Raw genomic sequence first — 27842 nt, forward strand, 5'->3', positions numbered from 1 at the left:
GTAACTTGGTCGCGGTACTACTACTATCGGGGTGACTTAAACAGGCGAGTGTTGCCACTCGGATCGGACGCTTTTGCACACGCTGCGCGACGTGCCTCGCCCGCTCGTCGTTCTTAATATTGTTAACCAAAAAAAAAGTTAGTTACAATATAACTTGTAATATTGGTAGGTATAGTTAGGTACCCAGCTATACATAGTATAGGTAGGTAAGAAAGTTTTAACGCCTCTCTAGGGCAAAGATTGTAAAATATTTCAATATTTTCTGCAATATGTAATGTGGACGAATATTTAAAAAGTTACCTGTGTTGATGTATTGTTAGTCCAATCAATGACACACGCAGTACTTTTTTATTTTGTCAAGTACGCGAACATCACCTCGCGTTAGATCTAGTATTAGGCTTATTTGAAGACAACCCTAACCTTGTTTGAGTAGATGTAATAAAGTTAAGAGCTGTAGGTAAATAAAACGGGTTGCTAATAATTTTGTTCGAGCTGAATTGCGCCTTATTGTGTAGTAGCGAGTGTCGCTATTTATTTTAATGACGTTGCGGAGTGAATCTTCTGTACTTGAACATGTTCTGTATCTGTGCTTCAGTATTGTGGTCTTCGGCACACCATTCGTTTTTTATTTTTCTTTTATTAACAAAACTAGTAGACGCCCGCCCCGAGTTTTACCCTCGTCTTCCCATTACCGTGGGAATACGGAAATTAAATCCAGCCTGATAATCGGCAAAGAAAAGTTTTTTATTCTTTACAAGTTAGCCCTTGACTACAATCTCACCTCATGGTAAGCGATGATGTAATATAAGATGGTAGCAGGCTAACTTGTTAGGAGTAGGAAGGCAATCCACACCCCTTTCGGTTTATTCAAGCAGGGCCGGCCCGTCCATACGCTGAACGGAGCGGTCGCTCCAGGCGCCAAATCCTAGAGGGCGCCTAAATGGTAAAGAAAAATATAAGAAATTTCTTTCCTTACGATTGTCTTTATTTTGAGTGCGCGGGCACCATCACTTCGTCATCCGGTGTCCGGAAGTATGATTTTAGAAGTTATCGATATTCGTACCTACTTTTAAAATCCTAGTCGAACGTAAACGGTATTGCGCCTAAATTTTCAATTGGTCACTGCAGAGTATGGTCGAGATCTTCGCGTTCCATACTTACTTTGGACTCACAGTTGGCACATATAATTATTATTAGGAGCCTGAAGCAAACAGGAGAGGCGCCATAATCGGATGTCGCTCCATTCTAAAATTTACTTCGGGCCGGCGCTGTATACAAGGCATCGTACCGGAACGAACGAAGCCTCCCACCAGCCAGACCTGGACCAATTAAGAAAACCTCAATCGGCCCAGCCGGGGATCGAACCCAGGACATCCGTCTTGTAAATCCATTGCGCATACCACTGCGCCACAGAGGCCGTCAGAAAAAGCTTTCATTCTACCTAATGGTAAAATTGGCCAAGTACTAGTTTTTGATGATCGTAAACAACCAAAACAAATAATCTCTATAAAAATTCTAGATTTGTTATTGTTCGCCTAGTTTTGTGTTCTCGATCAACTACGTTTTTCCAGCAAGGGATGGCGGGGGAGTTATAATAAAAATAAAAGCAAACATTTAATTAGTTACAGTTTATTACATCGATGTGTTACATGGGCCGGCGTTTACACGAACGTGTCAAATATTACACGCAAATACACCAAAAATAAAATCTCAAATAATATTAACAAATTGATATAATTATTTAGTTCAAAAAATTATTCAAACCGATTAAATTAACACAAATAAAAAATAATAATTAGTCAAAAAAAACATTTGGCTTTCACTTTTATACTGAGATTAAGCTGCTGTAATTCATATAAATTCCAAGGTCACACTGCTTACACATATTATGACTCGATTTCACAAAAATATAATATTCATAATTCAGAGATTTTTATTCCAATAAAACTTAAAACAGCTAAATTGTACATTAGTGGTTGCCACGGTAAACATTTGATGTCTATTTCATGCTGCAATATCGAGTCATTTCTCTACTCAATTTATAGTTTAAATATAAATACTACAAAGATACAGTCGCTATAGGGCGCTACATTATATATTTAAGCAATTATTATAATTTCAGCGCGTTACATACATTTTATACATCTATCATAAAGATTTCTTTACAAAATGTTAAAGAAATGTATAATTTACTCTCAATCTAATCTAAGACAAGATAGTTCTAAGTGTTAAAACTGCCAAAAATGTTAAAGTTATATAATTATATTTGTCATAAATATTATTTTTTTCAAGTTATACATTCTTTGGTGCGTCAGGTGAATCGGATCAGAATGTAAACACAAGTTCTTTGGACGGCCAACTTGCATCTATGTGAATATGAATGATGATGTGTGAATATGACAGATGTCGCCGTACATTGAAAAACATTTAAATCTTTTCCAATTCACGCCAAAGAAGTATAAGTTGTTGCGTGCCTATTTACACACACGCTTTATTGTATATCATACACATATCTATGTTATTGGTGTTTCAATACCTTCAGTGGACGAATCGCTTCCGCGGGCATCGCTATACTAAGACTATTTTAAAATTATTTTTATTTCTTTGTAAGTATAATAAAAAAAATAACCTGCGGTTTCAAGGCACCTTTCGTATTTAAAAATAAAATATAATATTTAAAAAATTTAAAAAGAGCCCTTTTAATGTATTCCTACTATATAAAAATAATAATAATTTAACACATTTTTCACACGGAAAAAGAAAATACTATTAAAGTATTAATCATAATTATGTTTTACCAATTACGTACTATGAAAAGGTTATATTTCATAATATAAATAACATACAAAAGGGCCCTAATTAAAAAAAAAAAATTAAATGAAAATATTATTTAATCTTACATAATTCGTCGAGACAGGCGACGCCATTTCTATCGTCGTCACTACGCTACAAAAAAAAAAATACAAAACATATTTTTCATCTGAATCAATGCAATAAAAAATAAAAATTTATATATTTAACACAAACACTAAAGTATTTAGTGATTAATAAATATAATAATTTTAAAAACATGCTTTTATTTTTAGTAATATAAGATTGCATAAGCAACAATTTTTAACATTAATTATATTTACCATTAAATAAAAGAAATAATACTTAGCTGCTTAAAATGTAAAGCCAAACAACAATTATAGTTGAAAGTTTAAATGATTTTTATTTTGTTCTTACTATATGTTTTTTTCTCCAAGCTTATGAAATCTTTGCAGTTACATTTAATTGTACTTAGTCGATTAGTTAAATAAACTCAAGTTAGTCGGTAAAAAATCAAGTTAATTATAAAAAAATTGCACCAAACATCACTAAAAAGTAGCAGACATTTTTATTTATTTTTAATAAATTTTAATTTAAGTATATTCATACATAATTAAACTTTGTTACATAATATGCTTATAAATAAGTCTCTATCTATGGCACAGTACACTTCGGACCTATGTTTTTCAGTTTTCTACGTTTATTCTTACACTACAGCGTCTTAATACTTCATATAGTTGAATATGCACGTCACAATCATTTAGTTGGTTATATTCGATGTTCAATAGTCACAAGGAAATTTAATTTTTACTTATCATCAATTTGACATTATATACGTCATAACAGCACGTTTTCAGATAAAATGTTATCATCAAAAATCTGCCCAAATATATATGATTAAAATATATATATTGTTAAGGCAAAATAAAATAAAAAACCTAGTTGTTAAAATGTAAAGTGGTTATTAAAATTAAATTATTTAAAAAATCTTTGTATATAAAATGTAGTTGAATACAGTCTGTACAAATGTAAAAAAATCTATCAAAAGTGTCATCAGATAGCTGTCAAATGCAAAAATGTACTTCACATGTAATGTTCGAGACACAGAACATAGACCCGATAGCTTTAATGTATATTTCAATATATCTTAAATACATATTTTTAAAGGCACTCTAGATAAACTCTATTCTATTAAAAAATCCAACCATTTAATGTTTCTTTAAAAACTTTTCTTCATAAAATGCAATATTTAAAAATTGTTGAAAAATATATAATAACCTCTAAAGTTAGACATCAGTCCTTAGCCTTACTTACGAGTAGGTATGTCGGAGTATTACGCTTTCGAGATTTTATAATCTTCAAAATATAATGTTTATAAATAGTTGGATTTTTTATAATAAATACTTATTTATAATATTTCATCTCAATTGTGGCACACGCGGCTATACAGGCACAAAATTTAGAAAAACTTATTTTTATTTAAACGCACCAGTATTTTTTATAAAAATTCCGTCACCATAAAACTCTTTTAATTTTTTAAATTTCATTTTGGATTTATAGTATTGTACATGTATACATATTTAATAAAGGCATCTATCCATAAGGTCTCCCGAGGGATTAGCACTTTGTGAATTCTAGATCACCATACACAATTTGACAGTAGCGGTCAACCGCGGCTTTGTATGGACACGGTTGACAACCTGTCAAAAAAGTTACCCAACAATGAGGATATATATTTAATAATAAACATTTCAAAATAAAAAGTACTATATAAATGTTTAAGATCTACGACGGGGTCAAAGAACTTCAAACGAAATTGATCATTTTTATAATTTTTTCAATAATATTTATTCTGACACCAGATTCAGGCACTACATTTAATTCATTCTAAGAGCACCTTCGATTATACTAAGTATATTTTAATGCTAAGTTGCAAACTCATAAGTTAAAACGCAGGCACAATACGAGATTTTTTAAGGGGTGAAAACATATTTTTTAATTCTCGCAAACTGTTGTAATGGTAAGCAATGGAGGTGCGGATATTTTAAAGTATGTTTCCACCTTAATTCTAACATCTACTGTTCCACACACACATACACACACAACATCAAGCAATAAACATAACCTCGAAAGATCAAGAATCAAACCTTTAAAAGTTTCCAAACTTCTTTGTTACCGTGGAGCTGGTCTCAGACTTGTGAGAGCTGGTCATGATCGATTTCTTCTCGATCGTTTCGGACGTTATCGATTGTTTCGAGAACTTCCTGTCCATGGAGTCGATTTCCTTGACCAGGTCCGACGGCTTCTTGACTTTGGTGACGCTGGTGGTCGCCTGGTAGTCGGACGTCTGGAAGTCGGACGGCCGCATGAACGACCTGCTCGTGTCCGAACTCATTTTCGACTCCAGCGTGTTGAATCGAGAATCCAATGTGCTGTATCGAGAGTCGTTATCGAATTTCGACAGTTCATCGATGCCTTCGAGTTTGATGGGTTCGTATTTAGTATTCGTGGTCGTCAAGTTGACCGGGGACGAGCTGTAGATGGTGGTTTTGGTTATCTTCTGGGTGCCGTTCGGTATCTCCTTCACCTCCGTGGTGGTCTCCTCGAAGAAGTTCGGCCCTCCGTAGCCGTGGGCTTCTCTCCCATACGGCGACGAGATCCTCTCGTATTCCGGAGTAGCGGCTTTCACGATGTCCATGTTTTTGGAGTAATCCACGAAGTCCGTTTGCGTCTTGGCCGGAGTGGACGTCGCGAAGGGAGATTTGGTCTCCTGTCGAGTCTCCGTTTTGAAGAACTCCGTTTTCGGGTACGATTGGTACGACTCGCTCTTTATGGTGTATTCGGACTGCTTCGTGCCCCCGGGGATGGCTTCCGACGTTTTCTGGTGTTCGGAGAACGTTTGTCCGACACCATCGAACGGTTTTTTGAGGGTGGAATATATAGGCTCAGGCTTTTCGTCGAATTTCAGGTCTCTGGCGTTGAATTTGGGACTCATGGGCGGCGCTCTGGGCGCGTCGTAGCCGAACCTCTGATCTTTGTACGAGGACGAGGATTCGTAGTGACGCTGTTCATCCGATTTAGACGATTGCGTGTAGTAGTCGTGCGTGGGTCGCGGCGTGTCGTACAGTCGGGTTTCGTAGCTGAAAATTCACCGTTATCTTTTATAATGTTAGGTTAACTTAACGATTAATCCCGCAACCGAGAAGTTAACCGTCACCTCTGGTTCGAAGGTGAACTTTTGTTTAAAAACTCGGCACAGATGTAGTGAGTGATTGAAAATTGTTTTGACATAGAGCTTAATAGAATTGGTACAAGTTTGTAGTTTTTGTATTATGACGTATTATTTTTAATTACACGTAAATTAAGCATTAACTGAAAAGTTATCAGTAACTGTTTGTCGTTACTTCATCTCTTGTTATGTAGCTGTCGGTCATACTTGTTTTTATATTTTTACAAGTGATAAATTTTGTTTGCTTTGTGATTAAAAGAGTGATGAAATACGAGAAAGGTTTGGCTCTACGTGTACAGTGTGCCAACTAGGCGAACCGTACCAGAATCTGTGACGAAGTGTGTAAACAAAGACTCTCCCGAAGTTACATGCCATGCCTCACAGAGTTAACCACAACGTATTAATAGCAATTATTACTAACTACCGATGCCCCTAAACACTGCCCAATTGTAGTTGACAATAGTGACCTACCAATAAACCCCATTGAATATAGCTTTGATATCTTCTACCCATTTTTGGAGTATCTTTTGTGACTTTTTAATATGAATTATAATGAGGACCCCTTCTACTAGTTTAGCTTTATTTTGTGTATAATTCAGCCATGAATGTTTGTTTTCCTGGAACTGCTATTACTTTTTGCGCAGTCAGGTTTATTGATTTATTTACTTCTTAAAAACTTGAGAGAAAACGTATGTTTGACCGTTGTCGTAACGACTTAAACTATTCCTGTAGTTGAAGTGGAGGATTCGTTATATTTAAGACAATGCTATTATTCTTTAAAAATACAATGAAATTTGCGTCTACCCCCGCTGTGAAACAGAAACAACCTCCCACTCCTAACGTTTCATTCAGCTGGAGGGGAAGTGGTATTCACTATATTCAAAAGACATGATTGATGTAATGTGCGCCTACCCCCCGGTGCAATAGAAACATCCAGAACGAACCCGCCAGCGTCACGAGCTAGTGTTGTCCTCGTACTTGAGGAGCGAGGCGCGGCGCGGCGGCGGCGGCGGCGGCTCCCTCCTATAGTATATCCTCTCACGGCCTGCCCCGGGGGCTCCCACCTCGCCCTCCGTTACCAAGTGAGCGGTGCGCACCTCGGGCAGTTGCAACGTGCGCACCACCACCGTCTCCTCCGACATGCTCGTCCTGCTCACCCGCATGCACGTTAGGGGAAGAGAGAGGGGGACAAAAACATTACGTGTTAGTGCGCTACGTTACGGGGCGTAAGTAGACAAGCTGTTGCCGACGATCGAATGCAAACTTACGTACAGACATACGTATAAAATATACAATACGCATACACTATGACGCTCAGGCAGAAGGCAGCATAAATTAAAAGTAAGCTAAATGTTTAAGTGTTATCATAAAATGTGATCACTATTTATATTACTGCTTTAAAATAGATAATTGCCCATGAAAACAAAACGTATAGATGCAAAGTTTTAAGTCGTTGAGTACCTTGATTTCTATGATTTTTTTGTTTAGTTCAAGAACTGGAAAGTTTTGAAGTCTTAAGGTTAGAGATACTAATTAAAATTTCAAGTTTTATGTTACGTATTTAAATTTTGGAAAAATAATACCTACCAAACCAAGGTTGATTTGTACATCTGACAATTTTGGCACAAATTCAAGTGTTAATTTTCACGACACATATTTCGGTTTCAAAATTTCAACATTAATGTAGAGTATTGTATATTTTATACATAATTATATGTTAAAATTAAGGATTACTATTACTTTTGTTAAACTAAATACGTTAAAAAATTAGGTCACTTGTCTAATTACATGCATGTATATATTAATAAAAATAATAATTATTAATATTATTATAAAGATAAATAAGCTAAGTCTTCGAAAATTAGTAATTAACATATAGGCACATGGTTCACTCACTATCAAATTTGAATCTCTATTCTAAACAGTAGAGATAGTCAGAAATAGTTTTGCACACACTTTATATTACTAATAGGGGGTGAAATAGAAGGTAGATAACGACGGTGACAAGTGGTCACCGGCACCTTTATTTACGTGCATACATCACACTTAGTTTTTTACCAACTTTGTATGAACATAAAATCACTGCTTACCATAAAAATACTTTAATTTTAATTTTTTTTGCTTTTTTATTGCCTACCCTTGTCAAAACCCTGCGCAAGCTATTGACTATAATGAGTTTTTAATATATGAAAGTTGATGTATACACATAAAGCACACAAAGACATTTTCGGAGGGAAAATTCGCGCTATATGTACAGAACGATGCTTTTGTTTTATATAATCAATATTTATATATAAAACCGCGGGCTGCAAGCGGCACATTCGGAGTTTCGACAAACAGAAAACGCATGTTCAAGGCAAGCTCTGTAGTACTGACCCGAGTTACGTGCTGGATTAAACAATCTTTATTAATATGTAATTGTATACTCTGCTACTGTACTTTATCTATAATTCCCGACAACTTCACTAGTAAAGTAGTATATCGGTAGTAGAAACACAACTGACAGGTTTGAAGTTTGAATAATGTTTGTGTGTGTAGTGGTATATCATTGTTGCTGGATTATCCGTTGTGTTTTTTTAAATTGAAATTGATACTATTTTTTTATACTTTGTATTCAGCATTAGCAACCCATTTTCGGTTGTTCAATCCGAGTCTCCTCTCAGAATGGGAGGGGTTAGGCCAATAGTCCACCACGCTGGCCCAAAGCTGATCGGCAGACTTCACACAAGCAGAGAATTAAGAAAAATCTCAGGTATGCAGGTTTCTTCAGGATGTTTTTACTTCACCGTTTGAGATACGTGAAATTTTCTTAAAATGCACCTGAAAAGTTGGAGGTGCTTGCCCCGGACCGGATTTGCACTTGCCTTCTGAATCAGAGGCAGAGGTCATATCCACTAGGTTATCTCGGCTGTCTGACCTTGTATTGAGAGTTTAATTTTTTATGCAATGAAGCTAAGAAATTATCATTTTCATATAGATAACGTACGCTCGCAACTTTGTCTGGGTGAAAATCCTGAACCCGACATTCTTTATTGAATTATATGTATAAACCATTCTCTTGAATCACTTTATCTGATAAAAACCGCATCAAAATCCGTTGCCCAGCATAAATGATTCTTGCGTACACAAACAGTGGTAAGCTACTGGGGTCTTTGTCTTTCTGTCGTAAACAGAAATGTCCATATAATTCAATGATGCGTTAATCAATTCGATCAGTACGAGCAGAGTATACCAACTTCTTAGATAATATAAACAAATGTACTGTATTTATGTATACTGCAATAATCTCCAGATATGTACAGTAACACGGGCCAGTATCGCTTCGCGCACGACTTACTTATTTTTCATCGTTCTGTCATTGGAGGCTTTTTCTCTGGAAACGGAAATATTATTTCAAAAAGTTTAGTACACAGTACCTTCTGTGACGTACAGACGAAGAAATAAAGTTTACAAGTAATCATATCTATCTTTTGTATACGACAACATACAACTCAACACATGACTTATAAGCGATATAGAATTATAAGTATACATAATTTATGTTTTGAGACTATAGACACAGTCAGTAGATCAAAAGTAAATATAAACTTTAAACAAGCCGATAAGTTTTCTTCTGCTGAAATCTTTCGTATTTAGAAAAGTCTTTTTGAACGTGCAAATCTCTGAGTGAGAACACGTGCAAAAATCGTCAAAATGTCGCCGTTTACAGAAGATTCTTACAAAAAGGAACAGTAGTTGGGACTAGAACAGACTTGTGGCACGTTCCACGTAGTGATTGCAAAGCAAACCAACTAATGCTATTGCCTTCTCTAGTGGACACATCACTTCATCTAGTGTCCTGAATGTAAGCAATCACTACAACGGTAACAACATATTTGTATTGTAAAGTTGATGTACAAACACAAATTATTAAACTAGTACAAATAAAAAAAAATATCTAGCTATTGTGTATGTACGACACAAGTCCTGTACTATATCCGTGTATAACTGAGTTAATTTTGAATAAGGGACAACCAATTCAACGTAACCTTTCTATATTCTGGTCGGTACAGTTTTCAGCTGTTTCAAGCTCGAAACCCATGCGCTTAAAGTATTTTAAAATAGCCCTTGAAGTAATTTAAAATACACTTTTACCTGCCAATTAGTTCCAGCGTTACAATTTTGAAAATAGCAACGACTTTAAAAGTCAAGTTATACATTTTATAATATTGAATATCTTAATAGAAATTAATTTTTTTCGAAATTCACTAAGCAGACAAATTCTTGTAAAGATATTCAACATTTAAAAATAATTTCTTACAACTAAAAGCGTTTTCAGATTATCTGTTATAAATATACATACATTACAAATACACAAATGACATAACTTTTCTACTCAAGAAAATGTTTTTTTAAAAGTGGAAGAATGAATAGAAACTGTCAAGTTGTCAAAGATGTTTTCTTGTATCGTATAGGATAAAGTGAAAACGCATTAGAACATAGTAAACTTATGTCTAAGGCACGTGTCATAAGTAGTGAAGGCACTATACAGGGTGGTTTGGTACTATCATCTATGTAGGTCCAGCAGCGTGGAAGAGAAAGCAAAATCGATTAGACAATTTTGTTAGAAAAATGAGATTAATTATGATTCTCGGCTGAAGTTTAATTTTAAGTCATGTTATATTGTAATATAGTATTTAACCGATATTTTTATAAGCAATATTATGATAAAAAGACTATAAGAATTTTCTATCCACATTGATTAATTAAGTGAATAGATAATTTTGGGACAACATTAGACACACAAATTGATAATTGTGGACTGTTTATTTCTATTCCATTTTTAAATAAAATCTAATAATTATTTTTTAAATAATGTTAACAAAATATTAAAATTTTCCCTTTGCCCTTTAAAATCACATCAAAAGACATTTATGGTCTTTATTTCATTTGTTTATTGTTTAGTTTAGTAATCTACAGAACTATTATTTTTAACTTCTTTTTATTGGAATAATGTCACTTTATTTGTACAATGATATAATTATAACTAAAACAATGAGATTTAACTAAATGGACTTAATATAAAAATAAAATAAAAAGTTTTTTTAACCTAAAATTAAACTTCAACCAATATTCCTTGATATGTGGTGACATGGTACAGTAATATCAACTTACCGTGTGGTAAACCCTTCATAGTTCTGTTTGGGGGTGTCGTCCAGCGGTCTGAAGCTGGAGAACGAGGGGCTCTGGATCTTCTCGTCCCGGCTGAACCCGTTCTTGTTGTACCCGGGGGACGTCGGTGGCCCGTGGACGGACTGGGACAGGCTGGAGACGTGGTGGCTTATGTTCTGTGTGTTCTGGGTGCTGTTGTGTGTGGTGTTGTGGGTTGTGTTTTGTGTGGTGTTGTGGGTGGTGAAGGTGCTGTTCGGGCTGTAGGTCGTGTTGGCGAAACTGCTCGATGGTGTTTTGAATCTGAAATGGAATACAACGTGAAGCTCTAGTAGATCCAATGATTTTGACAATGTGACATTGACCAAGATGCAGTTTACGCTAGCTCGAAAATTAGGGAACTACTCAGTAACATTGGCTGTATTTTTGATTTTTTCCAATAAAAGAAATTTTGGGTTTTCTTGTAAAAAATAATACAACTAATCAAGTAGACAGTCGTCAAAAAATTCGCAAATATTGCGATTTGAATTGCGAGAAACAAATAAATGTGGGTAGAATGGATAAGTTTGGTAGCGTCACCTGTGCGGCGTGGGCGTGTGCGAGGCGTCGCTGGAGTAGCCCGGGTGGTCAGTGTCGGTCTCGTCGCCGGACGCGCCGGACGTGTCCCGCAGCTTGTACTTCGCCTGGCGGATGGCCGTCAGCCGCCCGCGCGCCTCCTCCAGCTCCTTCTCTATGCGGAGCACCTCGGACCTGGCCGCGGACAATACAACATACCATGTATTTTACTACTGTTACGAAGGATATTGTTGGTAGGAGAGACAGAGGTGAGCTACTGAGTTGTTTACAAATAGATTAGATAGGCATTTATTATTTCTTTTTGACAACAAAAAAAAGCAGGTTTAAAAGTTTTGTTTTTTAACCCTCTAATTTAACGTCAAATTGGCGCTTGTCTGTGTGTATGCACAGGGGCTGCTCACCGGGCGTCGATCTCCTGCGCGATGCCGCCCACCATGCGGCGGTTGAGCACCAGGCTGCGCTCGTCGTCGCAGGTGATGGCGTCGCGCGCGGCGCGCACCAGGTTGTCGGTGGAGCGGATGACCTCGGCGCCCGCCGCCTGCAGCCGCCGCGTGGACTCCGAGCTGGGGTCCGCCTTCACCTTGCAGGCCACCAGCAGCTGCGCCGTGCTGGACGCCACCTGGCGCGCGCTGGAGATGAGGCGCTCCTCGGACGCGGCGCCCTGCACCAGCGCGTTGGCGGCCTCCACCAGCGCGTGCGCCGCCGCCGCCACCAGGCGCGCCGCCGACACCAGCCCCTCCGACCACTGCCCGTCGTCCGACGACGACGCGGGCCGCCGCGCCACCTTGCCCTGAAACGTTTCACTGATGATCAAAATGTCTCCTAATGCAAAAATTACAAGATTAAGTACACGGTCTACTTGTAGGCTAGTCTAATTAGCAAATCGAGGAGAATTGCCGAATGCAGATTCGGCAATTCTCCTATGTATCTACTAATTCTCCTATGTATCTACTTGAGCAGCGTTCTAAAAATTTTGGGATAGTGGCGAATATGTTGATAAAATTCGGGAAGTGGTCACTATGCAGGGTTATTCAGCCAAGCTATGACCAACAAGCCGCGTTGAAAACATAAAAGTTGAGTCCAAAATGCCTCAGTGCATGAAGACGAAAGTCCTCAAACAGTGATCAACCTGCCGCCAACGCAAGGGTCGCCGGAGGTGCGCGAGCTGACCTGGTCGATGAGCTCGCGCTGCGCGGCGGAGGCGGCGCGCACCAGCGCCGAGGTGGCGGCGATGATGCACTTGGCGGCCTCCAGGATCATCTCGTCGAAGTTCATGTTCTCGTCCGTCTCCTGCGCAGACAGAGACAATGAGTGTCTTGTACTGTAGCCGTAGCGAAGCTATCATTTAAAATACCAAAAAAGGCAAATTTTCGGTTTTGGTTTTAACAGTACAAAACTGATACATGTTTATAGATCACCTATACTGTACATATTGAAGGTAACGGTTTTTTATTAATGAGTTACAATGTCACACGCCTCTAATCACTAAAAATAATTTAACAATACGTTTCTACTGCTGACGTACACGCAAATGCGTGTGCTGACAGTTTACTACATTCAAAAACGTAATGAAAAACAGAATATCTATTAAAATACATAGTAAACGTCACTCAACTCCACTATGATGGATCCAGTGACGTGTATGGTGGTCAATCGAGGTATGCACTAGTAAGGTAAAGCTTATCAAAGCTTTAAAAATAACATTTCTTAGGGTATGCAGGGCTATAATATATGTATGAAGTGAAGTGAAAGTGAAATGAAGTTTAGGAATGATTTCAACATCTTCTTAAAAGTGTCGGACAAGTCTTTCACGACTTTTGTCTTTGTCTTTTGACATAAAGCAGGAAAGTAACAAATCTACGGTTAGACTATTCGACAGTTATCAAAAGATGATGAAACCGCAGCTTAGAAAGACAATCATAACAGAGAATTTGTTCCGAGCCGACGGACAAACAAACTGACTACAGCATGGCAACTTCGTTCGTAACACTCCCGATGATCCGCGCGGGCCGGGGGGCGTGTAGCGATGAATGAAAAACCCACGACTGACGCACCTAACGAATTTGCCAGACTTACACTTTTGAACACTACATGTAACATAAGTGTACCGGATACACTAAACTTTATCTTCTGTTCTTCTGTCTTCTCCTCTGCCAGACGAACGCGCCGCGGGCGGTAGGTAATATGTTTGATTCCCGGGTGATACAAAAACAACCAAGAATATCAAACATATCTTACCGCCGCGTGGCTTATGCACTTTTTTCTTCTACTTCTTCTTCTGTTTGAACATTCGCGTGCAGCACTAGACGATAGTTGGTACTGTACTATACATGTATCTGTGAGTTTGACAAACTCACAGCTATCAGTACTTAATATTAATAATTCATCGTCAAGTGTATTTTCCAGAAGGGCTGGTCATGGTAGCCCTTTAATATTCTTACTTAATAACCTAATATATAAGGATAGAAAAGACATAGTTAGTCTTTCTGTGGAATGCATTGTTGAACTATCCTGTGTGAAGTTGGAACAAATTGTTATTTCTAACAGAAAACTGTTGCATGACGTCACTATAATAAATCCCTTACAAACGGAGCGTTTGACAAAAATATTAGTTAACAATTAATTTGACGTTTAGTACATCAAGTGTGATAGTGACGTCACAAAATGGATAATAGCGTTTTTGAAGGTTGGAAAATTCGCAATTATACACGATTTTAAAATTAAGGTTTATAAGAAATCCTTAACTTTCATTAATTAATATCGATATATTTTAGACCCTTATTCCATGTACTACACAAAATTAATATTGTTTATATAATTTGATACGAGTCAACTATTCTATTAAAGAACAAAGGGCTGATTCGATTTGTAAAAACGGTGTACAATAATAAAACAAGATTGAATTTATACCGATAAATACATTGACCTTTTATAATAAATGACGCACAATCATGTAGAAAATTTAACTTAAAAAGTGGCCGATTTTGCTTTGACAGTTTTAGAATTATCGGTAAAGAAAATTATACCTAAAGGCCTTTAAATATAATCCAATATTCAATAAAATCCTAAATTCAGAGCAAATTCAACCTTAGGTATTAAGTTTAAGGTTGAATTTGTAAATGCGACTATTTGAATTGAGTGCCAAGAAGTTGTGTTTGGAACTCATTGAGTGGGGACTCACCTGAGCCTTGGGCGCGCGCGGGCGCAGCGCGTCCAGCTTGCGCGCGGCGGCGTCGATGGACGCGGCGGCGCCCAGCAGCTCCTGCTCCGCTATCACCGTGGGGTCCGCGGGGTCCACCCACTCCGAGCCTGGGGAGCACGCACCTTGTGTACCACATACAGGTAGCTTAGGGTTCACCCAACAGTCAGTTTGTTTGCGTATTGTGTTCTTCAGTATATGATTTGTGATTTTTAAATATTACACATACACATAGAAAGTAACATAAGTTTAGGGATATTCATCGAGAAAACTTTGAGTCCATTTTGAAAACATAATTGTTAAATAATCGCTACGCAGGTTGGCGTTGCAATGTCAGAGCGGACTCGAATTTTTTGCAAGGAACATTTGCTATATTTTTTTTTAAATATTCCGGTTCCCCTCCAGCTAGCCGGAAACCTGTTTTAGGAGTGGATAAGACAATAGCCAGCACGGGGATCGAACCTTATACCGTAGTTCTATTGAGGCTTCAAAATTAGTTAGGCGCGACCTAGTTACAAAGTTCATCAATATAAGGAAGATTTGACATGAATGTGTATATTTAATTAGTGTAGGGGTACCTTTGAGCAGCTCGGCGACGGCCAGCATGTCGGCCACGGCCTGCGCCACGCGGCGCGACAGCTCGGGCAGCTGCGCGCGCGCCGGGGCGCTGAGCAGCGCGGCCAGCAGCGCGCGGTACGCCTCGGCCGCCGCGCGCGTGCTCGCCAGCGTGCGCGCGCGCAGCTCCTCCGTCTCCGCCGCGTGCGCCGCGCCCTGCACGTGCCAACTCAGTGTTAGTGGGAGTGAGAGCGATGGGACAAATAACTCCTATATGGAATATATATCAAAACTCAAAATTTACTAGCACTTTTGAAACGTCAAGTTATGTCATAATATTATTTAATGGTGGTAATTAAAGTTACGAGCGTTCCAAAGCGCCTTGGTCCAAAAAGAGAGAGAGAGAGAAACTCAGCGAAGTTTTTTTTACAAACTTTTCTACAACTAAGCACACAGTCGTATAGTGCAGTTCAACACCAAGCTTTTTTATCATTTATATAATGAAGTACGTTTAATATATGTCCTACATCGACGCGACATCCTGCAACCGCTTTTCTAGGTTTAGGTTCTTAACCTTACACACATCATCTCTTCCTTTAAAAGGCTACAGGATGTGGAGAGTTGACCACTACATACTACCTTCACTTTACGTAATGAATTCCTGCTACTTTCTGTAGTTGGACATTTCATAAGATCAGTATTTCATATATGTAATATTGGTCTATTTATTCTTAGTAAGTGTGCTTTATTTATTTATTTGGACCATCAACAAAATCACACCTGTGCCTGTTAACAACACGTACAATATACATAATCAAATTTTATATTACAAGCAGCTAAAAACTCAGTTTCTCGCCGATAGCTTTTTTGCAATTAGTTGCTTGCGTAACTGACTGGGTCCGCTAGTACATTTATAAACCAGGGAAGCGCAAAACATAATTTTACTTAAAGATGGCAGCCACACAGGAAAAACAATGTTGAACAAAGGTAAGGATTCACAATATTTATCAGGACAATTTAATTAATAAATCAAATCTTGCAGAACACTGAAACGGCGAGCGCCTCCCGCCCGATCGCTACCCCTCTCTAACTCCCTACTCTTTACGAAACAAGTCGGCACGGGCCAACACGAGACCGAGCGTCGTCATACAGCAGTGTACAATGTGTAGCAGCACTGGCGGAGCTACCTTGGCAGCGGCCAGCATGTCGAGCACGGTGCGGCGGCCGAGGTTGGCGGCGGCCGTGAGCTGGTCCTGCCCCGCCGCCGCCACCGCGCGCGCCGTGGCCGCCGTCATGAGGCGCGTGCTGCGCACCAGCTCCTCCACCGACGCGGTGGCCTTGGGCGGCGCCGCCGACATCAGCACCTCGATCTCCTGCGAGATGGCTTCGATGGTGGACTCCAGCGCGCGCGTGCCGCGCGTGTGCTCGTCCTCCACCGCCTTCACCGTCTTCAGCAGTGACGTCACGTTCGTCACCATCACCTGCCACACGATCAGTGTTACCATGACTTTCACGACCTTTTGATAAGTGTCGGATAGTCTACACGCAAGTTTTGATGACAAAGACAAAATTTTGAAATAAGCTATCTGACACTTGTCAGGTGGTAAAACTGGCCTTTGGTATCAATTGAGTAGGTAACGTTTTGTAGATCTATATTATTATAAATATATATTATTCATTGGCCCAGAAGAGATCACAAATTGGAACTATGATTTTTCAAACAAAACAAAAACTACTGTGTTGCAAACTATTAACGTGACATTACGCTGTCAAGTATCTCCCGAAGATGGATACGAAACTTATTCAAACATTCTATGAATTACTGTTTTACATCATCATAATGATGATATTGGTTAAAATTAAATTATTAATAATCAGTACAACACTTGTTTAATAAACAGAAAAAGCTTTGGGTTGCCAACTAAGTTAAGGGCTGACGATGACGTATATAATAAAATTAAAAAATAACACCCAGTGCGATAAAAGCATGCCGAAGCAGGAAACCCATAAGCTTTCAACCATAGCGGGCCCCATCCATCCGTGTACCTTCTGAACTTTCTTAACTACTAAATATGTACAGAACTATCCAAACTTTTGATTATCATTACAAAAATCAAAAGACAGTCGTCGTCAGACCGTTTGGTTTCTACAAAAGTTGCAGTATGCCATTTGGCTATCTATTAGTTACACATCTAGACTTTTTAACATTAAATGTAATTTAATTGCTGAATTGTATTCCATATTTTACCATACCAACCATACTAGTTACAGTATTTGTATTGTGTAATTTTGTATTTAACACAATTAAATATTTTTGATAATTTACTGCGAAATTTTGTGTTATAAAATGGAAGTTAAGCGATGGATGGTCCCATTATACGTAAATACATAAACATAATAATTATAAAAGCACGTTGAATGTAAAATAAAAATAATAGTATAACGTCAATATTGGACTTTCGAAGCCTTTGCAGTGACAACCCCCGACAGATCGCGTGAATGAAAGCTTGTGGCTTTGGGCTGTTACTCTACGAAGGTCACCTGGCACTGGCACGCTGGCGCAATCAATATTACTGACTTATTAATTCAGAAATTTAAGAGGGTTTTAAATTTAATTCTTGACATTTTTGTGTTGTCTTTTGTACTTTAAGCTGTTTTATTTGATTGATTGCGACAGAGTTTAGAATGACACACACTGTTCTATGATAGATCGTGAAATGACGTGGATGTGGATAGATGTGACATAGAAGAGATGTTCAAGTACAATCGGTTAACCGATTATAGCAAAAATCAATTCAAAATAAAAAGGTAATCTTAATTTATTATAAGCAAATGGCAACACCTTCTCTTAAAGGATATTCGATTATCTACGACATAATTTAGCGGCCCAGAACTCTTCAATTCTAGATATGTTGAATGTACGAGTACATTACATACTGTAGATTATTTTGAGATAATCATTATCTTATTTGATAAAAATATATTTAAGTTTGCGCTTGATTATATTATAAAGAGAAGTATTTTCTAAGGGAGCAAGGAAAGTCAATGATTTAAGAGATGCATGAGGTCATGTCACACGAAATCAAAAGACAAACATATTACTGCCGCGAGCCGCGACCGTGTGATGTGGCTGAGTGTCTGAAGCTCATAGCTGAATGATTTCTAGTCTGTTTGAGTCCCAAACTAAGTCATTCCGTTTTGGAGTTTATTCTTTTTGATTAGAGTTTAAATTTGAATAGCCAAAAACTATAGTTTTTTTGAGTATAATAGAAATATGTAAGAGTACTTGTATGTTCGACAGAGCTCGGCCGATTAGTTGTGTTCAGATTAATATCTATGCTAAAATAGTTCAAAATTTCAGAGTAACGCACGACATGGCAGGTGTAAAGTAACTGTAATATAAACTTTAGCTTTTGCAACTTTATGTCAGCGTTTGTCGTACAAGCAACTGAAAGACAAAGTGTCACGGTAAGAGACAAAAGTTTGGGACTCACACAGCGATGGCCAATTATATATAAGTTAGGACATAATCAGACACCACAAGTTATGACGACATGATACGATGGGTTCAGCATACAAAACACCATGCCATCCATTGCGTGCCTCGTTTGTTATTATGTATTCGGTGCGTTCACAGCGGTTAATGAACTGCAATGTAACAAATCTATCAACTCTGACCGATTCATTGCCGGTTGTTGCGACATCTTCCGTTTCCTGAAACCTTGCGTTCTTGACTTCGTCTAACATTCTCAACTGTTCCTCCATTCTACTGTTCGGTCTCGATCTCTTCATTCTATGTTCCACGACAGATCTGATCCTTCTCAACTCCTCTTCGCTGATATCTTTGCTATTCAAAATAGCTTCATAGAAGTTCCACCAATTGTCTATGGTGCCAAATTGATGTTCTCTATTTTTCAAGATATCTTCGTAAATCGACCACCAGTTATTTGCGTAGTATTCGGAAGGATAAGTGCGAGTTAGGTCGAAAATTTCTAGATTATTCTGGGACTTGCGATTCTTATTTTTAATCGTTTTTAGACTATGAATGTTAGTAACATTGGTTGTGCTGTAATGATTGACGTTTTTAGTTAAATTGTGTTGTGAATTAACGTTCAGAACAACATTTCTGTGGTAGGATGGCGGCGCAGATCTATTTTCCTTTTCTCTGTCTACATATTCTACTGGTCTATGATTTACTTTTTCACGCGTTTCACTTTTGTATTTTCTAATAATTTCTTTGTAATATTTCTCCAATAGGCAAAGTTCTTCATATGTGTATTTAGATATGTCGATTTTAGTGTAAACGTTTATAATATCTTCAATGTTGACAATGTGTTTCTTTCTACCTTCTATTTGTATGTTAGAGAGTAGCTTCAATTGTTCAATCAAGGGATCAAACCCTTTATAAATAAAATCTTTTTTCGCAAATTCAATAAGTCTCAGAACCATATCTTCATATTTTTTGTCATATTCAAGATCTTTGTTAATAGCTTTAGATTTGTCAACTTCTTCGATGAAGCTTTGTAAAGTTTCTTTTTCCTTTTCGTATTTATCTATTTCTGATCTTATTTCTCCCAAAACCAGTTCATGGCCACTGAAGCGTTCCAACTCACGTCTCGCTTCCTCCATTTTTTCCAAATTTCTTTTTGCTAATGCCTTCCACCAAACTGTATCGTCTTTGAACATATTCCAAAATTGAGTTTTATTTATTTCTGTAGTAGTTTTACTCTCTATATCTGTTTTTGGTGGCGATGTTTCTTTTTTAACTTCATGTAGCGGCGTTTTTAAAGCTTCGTTTGACTCGGATGTCTGAATGTCTAAGTTAACTATCAAATTGATCGGTTTCACCTTTTTTACTTTGAACACTGGACTTTTAAGTTTTGGCTTTTCGAATTTTGCTTTCTTAGGAACCGATTCAATCACTGTGGTAGTTATGGTAGTTTTGATGTTTTCGTTAAGCACGTCTTGCCAATCTAAGTCATCCATGACTTGAGATAATCGTTTCATTTCACTGTCGAGATCCGACGTAGCTCTATCTTTCTCTTGGGCGTGTCTTCTCTTTCTGTTTTCATCTTTATCAATACAGCTTAAATACAAATCTACAAGTTTCTTAAGTTCTGCTAAAAATATATTTTCTCCATATTTGACTACGCGCCAATCCATGTCGAATAAGCTGTTACGTGAAGCTATATTGTATCGAGTGTTCACGTCATCGTTGGTGAACCTAGCCGGTGGTTTAATCATTTTACTTTCGATGTGAGCGATCAGTTCTTCGCAACTGTCGTGGAATATGGTAGGAGACACGTCGTCGTCGTGGCTGGAATAGTCTAGGAGCTTGACGAGTTCGTCTTCCTGGTCGGACTGGAACATGTCCGTCTCGGAGTCGCACGAGTTGTACTCCCGTATGGTTATCGAGCGCCTCTTGCTGCGCGGCACAGTGTTAGTTTTGATGGGGAGGCTCCATCGCTTCGGGTCTGACAGTCGCTACAAAACACCAAAAAGTCCAATATTGACATGTACACGGACACACAGACATAGACACAAAACCTCGTTTCGTTACAAATAAATTTAATCCATCCAATGAATAAAAAAAAATTTAGGCAAGTTAAAAATATATACATTTACATAATTTAGTCGCGTCAAAAGGTCAGAATATTATGTACATATTGTTTTAAATAAAAATTTCAAATGTTAATTTGTATAGCCCCACTCAATTCGACAAATATATTTAGTAAACATTTTTTCATTTATTTACCCCACTTACCTTCTCAAGACTTTCCATTAAAAATAATTGACTCCTAAACAGTTCCATTCGAATCTTCTATAGCAGAAGTCAATAGAACTGGATATCTTCTGAATGTTCAAATTGGGCAAAAAGGAGTACAGCAAAATGCAACAAAATACGGGCGCTTGGTCTATTTCGATTGAGCGCTGAGATGGATGGATGTATGTGTCCAGGGATGCAATTCCGATATATTTTACATTTGCCGACGAACTTTTCACCTGATTCGAATTTGAATTTTATTTTTTGTTTATAGGATGCTAAAACAAACGATGTCACAGCGCTGTAACCTTAGAGAACGCAGGGGCTGGATCGTGTATAGACGCAGAGTTTTTTTTTACGGTAAATAGGTTACTACGATCAAGCCCGATGGGTCGCGGTTGCCTAGAAAGTGTCTATTCACTCTTGCTTTGTGTTTAGATGTAGGTCAGAAGTCGTCTGTCCGTCGCCGACGTGGGGTGAGCTGGCTAGGGTACCTTGGCGGCGTGCTTGAGCGCGTGCATGTCGGGGTGCGCCACGCTCTTGCCGCTGGCGGCGGCGGTGGCGGCGGCCAGGTCGCGCAGCGCGGCGGCTGCGTCGCGCGCCGCGTGCAGCACCATCACCTGCGGCTCCGCGCCGCTCAGCGACGTGGCGCCCTGCTTCACCACCTCGCACAGTTGCACTGCCACACACGCACGTACGTTGAGCCTCACACGCTACTCGCTAGTCCTACAGTGACCCGAGTAAACTTCGATCGACAACATCCGAAACTGACAACATCTGGAGAATTAATTATTTGTTCGGACATTTAGTTTTTGGAATAGATATTGTTGGAAGACTAACGATACGACGTCATTATTGAGGGGATGAATAATACTGGTGCAGGCCAGCAAGCCGTTGGGAACTTTATTCGAGACGATTTTTGTGTAGTGACAACAGTGTGAAATGAAACTCTGCCCGTTTGGCTATTTATTGTGTTTAAAGTTATTAATGATCTTTGGTTTTTGTTACAAAGTACATGTGCGCGTAAATAAATGACTGTGGATCGTTATTTTTATTCAATTTCCCTTCTGTTCCCTATTTAAAGGTCGTACAACTTATGTAGGTTTACATAATTTTACCAATACCCGGAATAACAATATCGTTTTCAACGACAATCTACACTAATATTATAAATGAGAAGTGAGAAGTTTGAGTTTTGAGAGGGAAGGGGAATCTTTGTATCTACTGAACCAATTTCGAAAATTATTTTACTAATAGAAAACTATGTAATTTTTCGAGTGTTATAGGTATATGTGCACAATACGCGGGTAAAACCGCGGGTCGTCAGTAAGCCTCACCGATAGTGGACACGGCACTCTGCGCCGCCGCCGCCAGCTGCTCCTGGCTGCCGGCGGCGCCGCCCACCAACGTCTTGGTGTCTTCCACCAGCGTCTTCGCCGTCTTGAGGATGTTCTCCCGGTGGTTGGAGAACGTGTCACCTTCCTTGTCCGATTGGAGAGTGCCTGCGGAACATGTTTTATTTGCTAATATGGTCTAAAGTTAGACTATAATCACGTTAGGACAGCGCTTGAAAATATCTGTTATATTTGTTCTGAAGGACGTCCAAGTCGTAAGAATTAGGAAACATAAATTTTTGGAGAGAATTGCAGACTTTAGCCATGTGTATCATAAATGAAGACTCAAATACTTGGAACAAGTTCTAGGGATTTGAATATTCGCGATTTCCTTAGGTTCAACTGTCAATCACTTCGAGTCTACGTAGAAGAGTCTCGTTCCAGAATCGTGATAACTTTAATGCCTTATTTTGGAATGATATAAATAAATGTTCCTTTTTTAAAATTGTAGCTCTGAGGAGTGTAGGCACGTACCGGCGCTGGCGAACAGTATGGTGGTGTCCAGGTCCCCCAGGATGGTAGCGATGGTGGCGGCCGCGTCGATGCACGCCTGCGTGCCGCGCGAGCCGGCCTGCAGCGCGCTCAGCACGCTCACCGCCTGCCAACATACAGTCACACCAACATACTCACGTGAATTGTTATACGATACATAAATGAAGAAATTTGAAATAAGGAAAATGACAGACATGACATATTGTTTAGATCAACCCACATGGTCCCATCAAATTCACAGTTGAACAGGCTAAATTGCCGGTATTTTAGGAGTGATCCCGCGATAACATCTTGACTCCCAAAAATTTAAATATTGTCCTCCTTGACTACCGTCTTTATCTGGCTTGTTTAGACCAGGTTACATCTGACGGTCAATGGGCCATTTGTATCCTATCTGCATAGATTCAGTCTATCGTGAGGCAGGGTTGATGTGGCAACACATTGACCTTGACCTGAAAGTGATAGTAGGGTTCTAGCTAGAATTACATATTTAGCTTCACCACCATACAGCTTTCTTATGGTTGACACAGAGCAGTCTGACTGACCTTCTCGTTGACTTTCCGCGCCGACTCGGCCACGGCCTTCTGGTTCTGCGCGATGGCGGAGAGCCGGCAGTGGCCGCCCGCGCGCACCAGCTCCGACACCGCCTCGCCCAGCTCCACCGCGGTCAGGCGGATCCTGGGGACGGCGACAGGAGTTTAAAAACAACTAAGCAATTACAACGACTGCGATAACTATTTACCTATTTACTAAACGATTTTCAAAATCCAGCATCCCAAAAATTATGCGTCGGCGGTACCTGTTGGCGACGTCGGCGTTGGGCGTGGTGGCGGACGCGCCCACGCTGTCGGCGGCGAGGCGCTCGTACCTGCCGCACATGTCGCTGCCCACCTCCACCAGCCGCGTCGGCTCCGTCGCCGCCTTCGCCGTCTGCGACCAACACAGAAACATCGTTTACTATTTTAGGTTTGTTACTTATAGCCGCATAACCATTTTCAGTTAGCACATTTCTTTTCCAATCCACATCTGCCGCATATAAAGTAAAACTTAGTTGTTTTTGGTAAATGTACTAACTTGATGTCCTAACAAACGAGCTAACTAAAAACGTTTATGTACGGTAGATATGGATACGACAAGCATACTGTTAAAGTATTTCAACAGCGAGCTTAAAGATTTACCTGCCCCTTAAATTTATACCTGAGTTACAGTCCCGGGAATTCCCGGAGATTCCCTCTACCACACGATAGACCCGACACCCCGCATGGGCTATTCATGGAATTGTTTTAAATCTTGACATTTGTCAGAATATTGTCCTTACATATAAATTTAGTCTAAGACCTCAACATGCGATACCGTGTAACGAAAATACTATAAAATGTTACCATGTCTGTGGCGAGGCGCGCGATGTCCTTGGCGGCGCCCACCATCCTCGTCTGGTAGTCCACGAAGGAGTCCGTCTCGTCGTACGAGCCGATGAGCGACATTCTGACGGACAGACACGTACCACGATTAGATAATCAACTTCAAAACATGGCAAAATGCAAACACATTTCAATTATGTTTTGTTTATTTATTTATAGAAACACAGTTTTTACATATTTTTAAAAACAATACAATCGGTTACAGTAATGCAAATAATTTAAAGAAGATACTACCAGACTTAAAACGAACCACCTTCTGATAAGTGATGAATAGTCTAACCGTAAGTTTTACAACTTTCTTACTTTCAGTCAAATGACAAGAACAAATTTGTGAACAAGCTACCTGCCACTCATCAGAGGGATGTGAAATTGGCCCTAAACTTTACATTAATCCTACAATCACAAAACACTGTCACAAAATATCGATGACAACATGCATGTTAACCTAGATTATGGAACAGTGACATTTGTCAACAACTACGAGTACATTAGAGTCCACAACAAAGTTAAACTCAACCAGATTCATCAAGACTAAACGCGAATTTTGGCATTTGTCTCTGCCCATATTGTTACGAGATTCGCGACAATAAACAAAAATACTAACAGCGTGTTCATAGTCGTGCGGTGCCCGGCGCGCACTGCGCACGCGCTGCGGCGGTACCAGTGATGCATTTAAGTAATGAGGTCGCTGAACTAACTGGACTACTTTATAATTAGAACGCTTGAGGTCCGAAACACTGTAGCTCTACATAAAAACGAAAGATCACTCATTTCGAAAACAACTTAATTTACAAAGAATTACAAAGTTTATAGTTATTAGACAATCTGCTAAGAACGGTGTTTGCGACAGGGGCGAATGAAGGATGTTAAGGCCGAACGCAGTCGCGGGTGTCCGCTTAAAATTATAAATTTTTTTGCAGTTTATTTTTATAGGAAAACGAGTTACTGACCAAAAATTATTTAACGCTAAAACTAAAAAGATAGTTTAACTAATTTGAACTCATTTTGTTTGTTGTAATACAGCTCTGACTTGGACAAGATTAAGGAAAACTCAATCAGCTGTATAACCGAAAATTTTTAGAAGGGAATTATTATCAGTTTAATCAGTTCAATTTTACCTTTAGATGCATCTACTGAATGAGCCCACTAATTTTCATGAATTTAAAGGTTCTTACTGATGCTGAGCGAAAGATCCATATCCGATACAAGTGTGTATTTTAACCCCGACGGAAAAGAGGGTTTTTTTACAATTTTTACGCCTAGATTAAAAACGGATATGATCCAATCATTTCGATCTATCATTAAGTAAACCAAAATGTCAAAAATAAAAGAAATCAAAAGTATGCCAGTATGTCAGTACAAACTTGACATTGAATGAGTAATACATTGCATGCTACACATCAATCTATATCAGACTGACGCTTAGCTCACCGCCGCGAGCGAGTGCTGGCGCTGCGCCAACGTGGCGGGCTCATCAATAAACTGTTTGTGTTTATTTGTTTGTTTTATATCTATAGGTGACGGAACTAGCAGATGGTTCACCTGGTCTTATGTGAAAATCTAATACTTGCAGCTTACGTTAGAAGCATATCCTACGCCCGGATACCGATGTATCTATAATTCACTATTCAGATATTAATGACCAGAACTGACAACTTAATGTTTTCTCTGAGCTATAAGGGTGTAACACCATCGATTTTCTAATACATGGCTGCTACAGAAAATATTTTGGAAGAAAGAAAAATGCAACATTTCTTAGCGACAAGACACGAGTCAACTAGATAGTTAATAGAGGCTAAATAAATCAAAGCAACTTTTCAATTCCCAAAGATTTTCTAAAAATCGGTTAAATGATTTAAGTAACTTATACATTGACATTTATAATATTAGTTAAGATTTAATCTGCTTCATTCAGATGCGAGCGTGCATTCCAGCTCGCACGCAGGGTTGTACCCGTAGTCTCGTCCTTAACCCCGCTAATGCGTGTATTAATACCGCAGACACGCTGCTTGCCGTCTGTTCGTCGAGTGCGGGTTATTATTGCTGTAACTACTCGCCGGCCGGTTGAGTAGTTGGCATTTATCTTGGTTAGAATGTCAAGGGTGATCCAAGAGAACTTTATTTTCCAGAACAAGTCAACTCCGACCCGTGGACGTGCAAACCAGTTAACTAGCTTCAGAATAATTGAAAAAGTATTCTTCAGAGGAACCAAAACTGAAGAGCCGCCACACAGAGCTTCATCAAAAGTTGACTTTGAAACAGTCACTTCAAATGTTTTCTTTTCAGAATACTTGGTCGCCAAAGACGACTATGGTTGGACTGTCTAAGAGAGAGGACTGGCTAAGCTATCCTTAGCTAGGTACTAGCTATTTTTGATGATGATGTGACAAATCTGTCTCCATCTCTCCCTCTGTCTAATACCCTACTATAGATTGAGACATATAGAGATAATTCTGAAGTTGACACTGTAGAGTGAAATCATTACAGGCTAACATATAGTTGCGCATCTCACCGGTGCTCGGTGAGGCGCGCCACGGCCCGCGCCACGCTGTCCAGCAGCGGGCCCACGGCGCCGCGCTGCGTGCTCAGCTCGCGCGCGAAGGCGCCCAGCTCGCCCAGCGCGCCGCGCGCCAGCGCCGCCTGCGCGTCCAGCTCGGCGTGCGCGGCGGCGGCGCGCGGGTTGCCGCCCGCCTGCTTGGCGGCCGCCAGCAGCAGCGCCAGCGTCTCCAGCACGGTGCGCGCGTGCTGCAGCAGCGCCGCCTGCGCCGCCGACTCCGTCATGTTGGACGCCGCGCCCGCCGCGCCCACCACCAGCGGCGACACGTACGACACCTGCGCATGCACGCTCACTGACTCCGGCTGACTGCTTGAGTAAAGACCTTACGAGATGGTAATGCAATCTCATAATGTTGTTTAAACCTATAGAAATGAGTAATTTACTCCCAAGAATTTCTCTCTTCTTTGGCACATCGGTGAATATTATGCATATTATTTTCAACCTCGTCTGCGTATTTTAGCACAATACAGGACATTTCACCAGCTTTCATTTCCGCTCCTATGGACCCCTTGCCTTGTGTCAGGTAACTCACCAGATGCACCACAGCGTGGCCCAGGTTCTCAGCCTCGCTGCGCGCCGCCACGCGCAGCGGCTCCAAGCGCTCCGCTATCTCCGCGCCGCTGTTCTCCATCTGCTCCCAGTAACCTGACAACGACACCAACAACAACCAATGAAACATTATCTTTTACAATACAA

At 39.5% G+C, this 27842-nt stretch overlaps 1 protein-coding gene across 10 annotated transcripts in view; it reads right to left on the reverse strand.

Moving 5' to 3' along the window:
* Positions 1-1613: 1613 nt before the first annotated feature.
* The window catches only part of LOC112043861 (talin-1), an 85985-nt gene continuing 59756 nt past the window's right edge, over positions 1614-27842 (reverse strand). Inside the window, exons 40-58 of one of the 10 annotated variants that reach the window (XM_052886742.1) lie at positions 27679-27791; positions 27102-27421; positions 24551-24653; positions 23968-24098; positions 23714-23846; positions 23151-23274; positions 22620-22784; positions 21777-21961; positions 19197-21002; positions 16706-16999; positions 15542-15734; positions 14946-15073; positions 12935-13054; positions 12166-12554; positions 11768-11938; positions 11195-11491; positions 9378-9413; positions 7019-7189; positions 1614-5951 (exon numbers count right to left, since the gene is read on the reverse strand). In XM_052886742.1, coding sequence (XP_052742702.1) covers positions 4961-5951; positions 7019-7189; positions 9378-9413; positions 11195-11491; positions 11768-11938; positions 12166-12554; positions 12935-13054; positions 14946-15073; positions 15542-15734; positions 16706-16999; positions 19197-21002; positions 21777-21961; positions 22620-22784; positions 23151-23274; positions 23714-23846; positions 23968-24098; positions 24551-24653; positions 27102-27421; positions 27679-27791 — 5870 coding nt within the window. In that variant the 3' untranslated portion in view covers positions 1614-4960. Of the gene's footprint in view, positions 5952-6984; positions 7190-9377; positions 9414-9736; positions 10591-11194; positions 11492-11767; positions 11939-12165; positions 12555-12934; positions 13055-14945; positions 15074-15541; positions 15735-16705; positions 17000-19196; positions 21003-21776; positions 21962-22619; positions 22785-23150; positions 23275-23713; positions 23847-23967; positions 24099-24550; positions 24654-27101; positions 27422-27678; positions 27792-27842 lie in introns of those variants that run through there. The other 9 variants (XM_052886734.1, XM_052886736.1, XM_052886737.1 and 6 more) reach the window with 9 other exon arrangements.

The sequence above is a fragment of the Bicyclus anynana genome, chromosome 18 (assembly GCF_947172395.1).
Source record: "Bicyclus anynana chromosome 18, ilBicAnyn1.1, whole genome shotgun sequence".
Lineage (NCBI taxonomy): Eukaryota > Metazoa > Arthropoda > Insecta > Lepidoptera > Nymphalidae > Bicyclus > Bicyclus anynana.